The sequence below is a fragment of the Branchiostoma floridae genome, chromosome 3, assembly GCF_000003815.2.
Source record: "Branchiostoma floridae strain S238N-H82 chromosome 3, Bfl_VNyyK, whole genome shotgun sequence".
NCBI lineage: Eukaryota > Metazoa > Chordata > Leptocardii > Amphioxiformes > Branchiostomatidae > Branchiostoma > Branchiostoma floridae.
Window position 1 is genome coordinate 19,533,638 of NC_049981.1, and position 9,472 is coordinate 19,543,109.

At 40.8% G+C, this 9,472-nt stretch overlaps 2 protein-coding genes across 2 annotated transcripts in view; one reads left to right on the forward strand and one right to left on the reverse strand.

The window, feature by feature from the left end:
- The window catches only part of LOC118410753, a 12,351-nt gene extending 7,238 nt beyond the window's left edge, over positions 1–5,113 (forward strand). Inside the window, exons 4-5 of the mRNA XM_035812529.1 lie at positions 2,388–3,079; positions 3,432–5,113. Of these exons, the coding sequence (XP_035668422.1) occupies positions 2,388–3,079; positions 3,432–3,533 (794 nt within the window). The 3' untranslated portion in view covers positions 3,534–5,113. The remainder of the gene's footprint in view (positions 1–2,387; positions 3,080–3,431) is intronic.
- LOC118411730 (protein bicaudal C homolog 1-like) overlaps positions 4,855–9,472 on the reverse strand; it is a gene marked incomplete in the record, with an annotated part of 55,897 nt that continues 51,279 nt past the window's right edge. The window contains 2 exon segments of the mRNA XM_035814212.1: positions 4,855–9,032; positions 9,323–9,422. Of these exon segments, the coding sequence (XP_035670105.1) occupies positions 8,911–9,032; positions 9,323–9,422 (222 nt within the window).

The following is a 9,472-nucleotide window of genomic DNA, read 5'->3' on the forward strand; positions in this document are numbered from 1 at the left end:
ACGTTTATCAGGGTGCAGTACTTCGACTGAAGGGGATGTTACAGGAAAAAAATGTTGTTACCGATTACGCCCCTCAAAAAATTACGTCGGTAAGAAGGGATTCTATTTTTTTATGAAATGCCACCAACCTCTGCTTGGACATCACCACACACGGAGGACCTTTTTAAATTTTAAAAGGCTGAAGCAGTTCATGTAACAGTTATTGCAGTTAACTTCGCCGAAAAGGTTAATTCCTAGGTCTTTTTTCATTCTTTTTTGTCTGTCTTTAATTCTGTTGGTGGACAGCATTACTCGATAAGTTGTGGATGTATCATCAGGGGTGCCTAAGCATTTGCACGAACCCTATGAAATTCGTACGAATATTATGTGATACACACGAATCACTATGCGAAAACGCACGAATATTATGAAATTCGCACGAATCACTATGCAAAAACGCACGAATGTTATGAAATTAGCCTCAAACGAACACGAACCTTATGAGATTTGCACGATCCTTATGCGAAATTGCGCAACCGGTAACCAACCACTGCCGGGGTCACGTGACAGACGGAGCGGGATTTTCAAGATGGCGGCTTCGATCGGCGGCGACGGAAAATACGATGTAACACGCCGAAATGAAGCAAAACAGTAGCTCACAGGCTATCAAATACATCTTTGCGACGGTAAATGTCCATTCCATGCCTTGAAATATAAATATCACGGGTAAAAATGCTCAAAACCATGTCTCCTCCCGGCCGCCGTTTTTGCATAAGGATCGTGCAAATCACACACAGTAAGGTGAACGAGTGATTCGTGCGAATTTCATAATATTCGTGCGTTTTTGCATAGTGATTCGTGCGAAATTCATAATATTCGTGCGTTTTCGCATAGTGATTCGTGTGTATCACATAATATTCGTACGAATTTCATAGGGTTCGTGCAAATGCTTAGGCACCCCTGATCATTGTGATAAGTGGTTAGGAAAAGGAAGCCAGTGAGTTCGTTAATGGGACACTTAGCGGCTCTCTACCGCACCGCAGCGGGATTTCAAGTTTTGATGTCCCGTTTGTCGTGTTTTCGTGACGCTCGAAGTAACGTTACCTGCCATTCAGGAATCCGCAAAGGAACCCGGATGTTGCCTCAACACCGGTCAAAGACCCGGATTCAAATCGATCGGCTGTTTTACTGTACACATGCTAACCAAACAAGCCCTTAGTTAACGTTTGGCAGTACAGGTCTCCATGTCATATTTTGTGATATCAAACATTGAGATATAGGCTGTCTTTACACTTTACACAACTGTAGTACAAGATATCGTAGTGAGTGTAGGGAGGAATGAAGTGAAGACTTCAACAGAACTTGAGTTGAAGTACACTTCTCAAGTAGACTTCACATCATTTCCCTTTACGGTATAAAGAACTTTAAAGACGGAGTTCACAGTCACGACAATGCTTATATTTGTGCCCATTCTCAACGATACGCCCATCCACGATACGTTTATCAGCATGTCGTCTGTCTATTATGTGTTTAATTTTTCATCACACGTTTTCAGAGCTGGGTACGTTCGTCACCGACGTAGGCTTCTTTCTTATTGATCTTTTTTTAATTCCCCCGATTGCTGTAGCGTAAGTTATAACGTTATGTCAACATAAGCTTTCCTCAGGGATCACATTTTAGCTCTCTCAAGCGACAGGTGCCGCAGTGTTTCCGCTGTCGGCAATTACATGTAACTATGGCATTGAAAAACAGTAAGAGTTTGAACAGCGACATCAAACAAAAATTAATCACCTTCACCATTACTGTGCCTTCAACATTCACGTAGCTCTACTTGGGTTCGTCTCAAAGTTTTACGTCCATGATGTCTATCTTGACTCCTGAGCGTTACCGAGTCTGTCACCATCAGTGGAAGCTCGTGTATACAACTAAGTACATATAGATATACACTAAAACGGTTGTTTCTGTGTTAACGAATATTGGAAGATGGTTCTGCTTAGTATTAAGTATGTACCACTTGATACTGGGGCAAAACAAGAAAAAAAAATAGTAAAGGTGATCGTTTAATGTAATTTCAGAAAGCTCTTCTTTGCGTATGTTTGCCAAACAACCGGCCTTTTTCGGAAAACAATCGATATTTCGTAACGACCCCCATTTCCTGCAAAGGTTAGTGGCCTTTGCACGACTCCGGACCTAAAGCCTGCAGGAAGTTTCTCTGTGTGGTCTGAAGAAAAACTTTGGCCTCTCGCCTCTCGAAATCTGGCCCTTTTTGGCTGCCTAACGTTACAAAACTGAGCGTTACTGCATCAGTGTGTTAACGTGGGTCTTTTGAGCGGCGACATTTGGTGGTACAAATATGGGTCTCTATGTAAGAGTGATTTTGAGCAGTGTTCTCTTTATCCTTGTCTCAGGAGACCTGTTCAAGAACAGGGACAAAGATGACTATCATGACTACGACTACACATACGATGACACTGAGGATCGACCCCTCAACGACGAACAGGCAGACAACACGACGACGGTTACGTCACTTCCGGGCACGATAGAGGACTTCAACAATGCCACTTCAATTGACGACTTCAACAATGCCACTTCAGCAGTGAACCTGACCTCTGGTTGGGTCAACAACACAGACACTACAACTACTGGGTATGAAGACATCACTGAAACGCCAACAACGAAAGAAGATGTCATAGAAGATGTGTTTGAACTTGTTGATTACGAAGATGTTAAAGACGAGTACGGGACACAGAGAACCGCCACAACACAGGAGATCGGTACTTCAAGTCTTCTTCAAGATGTGGATATGATAGGGGCTAAGAATGGCAATGGGACAAATGATGGATCCACCCCCCTACTTCCGACAACACCAACCATTATTGCGAACGAAAGCTCGTCGTTTCAAGGGCAACAGAATGGAAGTTTTCCTGTGTACACTGGGAACAAGAACAAAGGTGACGCCCACCACCGCCAGGGAGCAGGCCTTCCTGACTTGGACGACCTGAAGAAAGAAGAACAGATGAACTACTACGCTGTGCTGCTTGGCTGCAGTGGACTCCTCATAGCAACACTTCTCTATGTTATCTACAAGAATAAGAGGGCGGTATGTCGATTGTATTGTATATCATTCATCTGAAACACAATGTGACACAAACATGATCTCTTAAATGGGAATATTTGGGTGTTTTACCTGTTCCATGCAAGACGTGTCTATGTTACGCCTAGAATGAGTTTTCTGTATTCTATATCCTATTGTATTCCATGGAGATCTGATATGAAATCAGTGTGTGTTGGTTAGTTGGTTGCATGGTTGGTTGGTTGTAGGGTTGGTCAGTGGTAGGTTGGTTGTTGCATGGTTGGTTGGTTGGTCAGTGTATGGTTGGTTGGTTTCGAGATACAGAATGAAAATGATGAAACGTCCGAGAATGTCGTATTAACTTTCCCTCCATCCACAGATCGCCATGCTGATAGCAACAGGCCGTAGGGAGTACCGCAGCGCACCCAGACCCAAGAAGACTGACGGGTACCAGCGGCTCGGGCAGCAGGACATTGCATAGCTCAAAAAACTGGACTCAGCTTGACAAAATGGCAACAAATAATTTACTCAAGCCAAGCCCACAGTTTACATTTATTAGTCTGTTCGTTTCAGTAGCGTGACATTCTGCAAATAAGACATTCGAAACACTGCTGTTTTCACTTGAAGACTTTAACCTTAAATTGTATCACTCAGACACTCTACTTTGCCTATACACAAAATGTCGCTTAGAGGTCGATGATGATGATGCTACACACCAACATTGAAGCGCAGGAAAATATAGACGGTAAAATGTACTAGTACTGCAAGAAAAAAGAATGAGAGATTTGAATTCAAGGGAAAGCGACGGGTCAAGGATCCGTGTCAACTATCATATAAACGTTGAACTCAAGCCAGTTGTACGTTTAGAATTGTAGGCGAAACGTGTTAACGTAGAAACAGTCAAAGAAAATCAAATCATGGAATACTATCGCTACCTTTGACATTTCATTTACAAACGTGTCATGTACATCTTCATCATTTCACAGTGTATCTATTCATCCATCAGTCAGTCGGTCCGGCTGTCTGTTCAAACGCTGGCCCGTCCGATTTGTAGTTCTTTCTTTCTTAGATTCAATTCTGCTCGTGGAATTGACTTTAGATGCAAAGGATGATTCATGTAGTGCTTTATTGTGTTTGGCCATCATCGCTATGTGGTGGACGGATCTGAAAGTGTTGTCCTAAACTCAAGGACAGTTTCTTCGACGATTGTTAGTGACATCTTGGTGACATGTTATGTTTGCGGTCCTTGTTTACTCTAAGCCTTTAAGTTTATTTTTGGACAACAGGACCTAGCTATACACATTAACTGCTCATTATCTTACTTCTTGATAGATAAAGCATTGTACAATACAACGCTCTTGCTTCTCTTTTCCTTATTGGCGATTTTTGCCGTCTCATGGAATAAGATCAAAAAGTGACCAGGGAGAGTTGCAAAAGCGACCTCTTGCAGTTCATTACAGAACTACACCATGATGTTGGCCCTTGCACAAGCCGCACTGGCAATATTCACACTAACCGTTACTAAACGTGATACTAGTTACCTTCGCCAGAATTGCAAAGTTATGTTTTGTGTCTTGTGTCTTTAGATGTTGGTCAACAGCATATAACTAGAGTAGCTGTAGATGAACATTCATGATATTTGAGTAGCAGTTACAGAAACGAAGGTCCTGTTCGAAAACGGTTCACCTGGCCCTTTCCGCCGAAGGTACATGTAACGTTATGTGTTTCCTGAAACTCTAGTACTTAATGTTTTTTTTATCAGGACATAAAAACTTAACCCAAAGAAACACAAAAACATACTATAGACTGCAATATGTTTAATGAAAGGCAGACAATAACATTTAGGCTTAACCTTGGGTATTTAAACATTGAAATAAATGACAGCCAAAGCTCACATTGGATCCTTTACAGATATCAAAGCTCTGAAGATTCGGGCCAGCCAAAAAGAATGGAAGCAACAATTCTAGCTATGACGTCTGTTTCTGCCAGAATCCCCAATGGAGGCGGAATTCCTTCCTTCCATGGAGATCTACAAGTATGCACTGCTCCACGGAGGTTATTCAAAAAGCCCCTCCGAATTCTACATGTATGCTCACATAAAGTGCACAAGCAAATAACAAAAAGGAATATATAATTAATAACAATGTTTGAGACATAGTCAGCTTATCTGTATCACAAGCTTGACCCTTCCTTGAAAAGACATTATGAAAATATTTCATGTAAAAATTAGATTAAAGAAATTTATCTTCATTGTTACTACAACTTGGAAGCAATCGTGACAGAATTCACCTTGCTTGAAATCTTTAAACTTTCATGACTTCATCAACAAAACATGATGTCACTAAACAAAATTCAAACATATTTCAAAACGCACTGATCTGTACACAAATACGCCTATAACGTGCACCCTACATTACATCTAGTCAAGTGGCAGACTTTGAGTACTGTTAAGTTATGCATCTCTGGAAAACAAATATGACATCTGTGCCAAACTTAGTATCCTCCAAACACAGAAACATTTGACATTTCTAGGATATCAAGGAATGAAAATAAAATCATTGATTAAAAGTTTGCTATATTCCACTGTCTGCATTAAGATCTGTCCTCTGATAAAATTTGATTTTATTACCATAATTTCTAACCACTTCTCTGCAAGGCAGCTTTTCAACATGCAAACAAAAATAGCTCTTATATGTTCTCTTGATTGTTGCCATATATTTTTATGAATACATATAATGTTACCAAGTTATGTAGATTTTTATGACTCTTTACCACCAACCTGGCACAAGTCCAACATAAGAATATCGTAACAAATTTGTTACAAACAGGCCTGTAAAAGCCTTAAAACACAAAGGAGTTTGTTGATCAATAATACAGCATTGAAACAAAAACAACATGTCCCTAATATTAAATATATACTGAATCTTTTGTATCATTCTTCTTTTTGAACAGTGATCCAAATGTATGGACGCTACCTTTGTCTTCGTGTCCATACATAAGACATAACACTATGGCTCACATTCAGTGGTCTACAGGTCTATTTATACCTTTAAATCATTCAACTAAAACAACAGCAAAGGCAATATCTAACAGCCAATGGTCACAATAACAAACAAGCCACATTTCACACCCTATAAAAGCATTTTATGGGTGCAAAGCAACCAAAAATAACTTACATCGCAAGAACTGGAGTCTTCAAGAACTGGAGTCTTTTCAACTTGCAACTAAGTACCATATCAGGTAGTAAGTGCTGTGCTTCTCTAAAAAATACCTTCAACTCTATACACAGATTGCCTTTTTTGTACACTTTGTGTTCACCACATTCTTCACTTTAGTGTTCTGTCTTCACACTTACATACATATTTACGTAAGGGTGTGCTTCTTTCTCCCACCTGGGTAGTGATAACCAAAAAAACAAGAGACATTCAGCAGACTTGTCAACTCTTCTGATGATTAAGATACAGCGAGGTTAATCAACGGTAGAAAAGTACACTTAGTTTCCAGGATAGGGAGTTGTCTATATGTGAAATGAACAACCAACCTGCCCATGATTGGCACTTGTGTTAGAGTAGGCTCAGATTTACGTGGAACACCATGAGTACAATAATCATGCCAGGTATAAAACTGAAGTAGCAAATCTGTAGAGTAGGCTCTTACATTCTCAGGGAAGCCATCTTGTAAAATGTAAAAACACAGAAAATGATTTTCTGGTTTCCGTAAACAAGTTTCGTTTACATAGCTATTCATAAGGCACAGTGACATGATTTTGGCCCCAAAGTCGGGTTTTCCAAGTCTTGGAAACAAATCGTTCAAATTTGTTTGGAAACCAGAAATCTCTCCTAAATATGATAGGAGACTTCAGAAAAGTAACGGTACAATTTTCTGGAACAACTTTTATTCCAAGTCCATTTTCTAGGCACTGCCTAGTATTTTTGTTACATATCAAACAAAGAAATACTTTTTGTCTCACTAAGAAACATCACAAAATAGCTTCCTGATAACTGTAGCAACAGACTTAAGTTTTCTCAAAAATACAACTACTTCTACATTTCTAGTTTAAAGTGATTCTTACAATACCTTTCTCAGATAACAATGATGTTTTTCAGTTAGTTGACTTATGTCAAGAATCTACCAGTTTTCCCTGTACAGTGCAGCAGATCACTCGAGACTGGGGTGTTGATTGTTGACTTTGTGTTTTCTAGTTGTTTCATTTCAAGACATAAGAGCAATGCTTCTCTAATAACTCTTTTAGCCAGAAAGACCTTTAAGCCATTTTGACAGGCAGATCACCTGCAGCATCCTTGCTCTTACACAACTGAACTTGTTCCTTGTGCCCTCTACTCTAAAGCTTTCAAAGCACAGATATTGTATAAAGCATTCTTGGAACACAACAGCTCAACATCAGGCTCTGCCCACTTGTTCTAACCTTGGTGTATTTATTTGATAGCATATATATTCATATATATATAGTATTACTGTATGTGTATATATATAGGCAAGATAATGCTTGGGATACACATAGGCCTACGTTTGTACCTATGAACTTCTCCAAACAGAGGTTTCAGTCAGAGGGACAGTAGTGGCCGGGATTTCTTATGGCTGTCTCCCTTCACTATGACACTGGCGGAGAGGCAGTGACGGAGGCCGCTACTGCCATTGCAGTTGAATGAACACTGCCCCACTGTGAAGGATGCATGCAATCCTGTGCAATAAAATGGTTTGCCGAATGACAATTTCATGGTATGCAGGAAAGGGTCACCAACATCAATTTTGTGTGTTTTGTATCAGAGATGAAGGGAGGCAGCGGTAAGAAATTGCAGCCACTACCTTCCCCATACAGAAAACTCTGCTTGGGGACTACCTATAAACCCCTACACGTTGTGCTTCTTGACAGTGGAATGTTGCTGTCCATACTTATTGCTCTAATCACCTTAAGAAGGCACTACATCAAGTACATCATCACATCACTAACATCATGTGACAACTACGTCAGAAATAAGGGCTACAATTTGAGAAAACTTTAGTCTAATCCTGCTACCACACTTAGCCAACAAGATTTTTGTCATTTGTTTGTCACTGACATGGCAGAAGACACAGTACATGTAGTTGGTGAAGTGGTGGAATGCTCTACCATGTTGAGTTTATCTCCTGTCACTTGGAAACTGGTCTGTACAACAGAGCACCCCGAAAGTCTAATGGTTCTTTCCACATTTCTTGTGCCTTGCAGTTGGTGCTAGGCAAGCTTGGAACATTCTACTCCCATCACAGGGGTGGTATATGTGAACATCATTAAGTACATTTTGGGATAGAGGTTCATGCTGACTTTGGCCACATCCCATTTCATACAGAAGGGCGGTTAAAGTAACTGTGGCACTTATTATAAGTTTGGTTGTGAGGCCGTTCAAAAGGGCACTTGGTCAAAAGTGAATCGTTCTCCCCCTGATATCTTGATTGGAATGTTCTGGTGGGAGTTTGGGGGTGATATGGTGAAGAATATTTTGTCACTTTTGATCCACACGTTTGAGATAAGGCCACATAATTCATATGGGTTTTTTCCTTACAGGAAGGCCTACTGTTAGCACGCCACAATTACACTCAGCAACAGCCAGTGGCCAGTACTCACAGGTCACATGACTCTGTCTCACCTATCACAGGATTTTCCTGTGTGTCACATTACTTTATCTCACCAATCATGTGGCTTCTACCTCCTGTGCTGTCATATCCACAAATCAAAACAGAAATCATCAAAAATGAGCCAACATTGATTTCCTCTGTGTTCGCATGTTCGGTGTAGTCAAAAGGTTGGTAGGGTCGAAGGTCTGAAGTTACCAAAGTTTGGGGGGGTTGCAGGTCGGAGGTCACCAGGGCAGGGCGCTGGAAAGGTCAGGGTTGTGCTGCAGGGAGGATCTGCCGCTCAGGTCACCGTCAAAGGCGTTGGGGAAGGGGGTGAAGAGCGACTTTCGTCGGGGTTTGTTGAGATCTGGGGGCAAAGAACAAGATGATCATTTCTCCAGATTCAGGATAGACATGCTTCAACATTAAGCACCAGTCAGTTTGGATTAGATTGGACTGTAAAATAGTAGCATCAACACTAAATGGAAAAGTCATACCATCAACAGAATTTCAAGAAAGCTGTTTGCTGAGCTTCGTGACTGCCATTGAGCCATTGCCCAATCTCAGCTTACATCTAATTGATGACATAGGCTAGGAAATATCAGGACAAACTTCAGAAGAAAATCAATGGTATCAATGATTGGAAATGTTCCATACCTGATATGGCTAGAAGCATCTTACGTCGTGCACCAAACGTGGTGATACCAAGTTCCTTAAGGTCCTGGTCGGTCAAGGTCATGAATGTCTGAATGTCGATCTGGAACATGAGAAAGGGTTTGGTACAAGAGGCTTGAATGAGCAAGATAT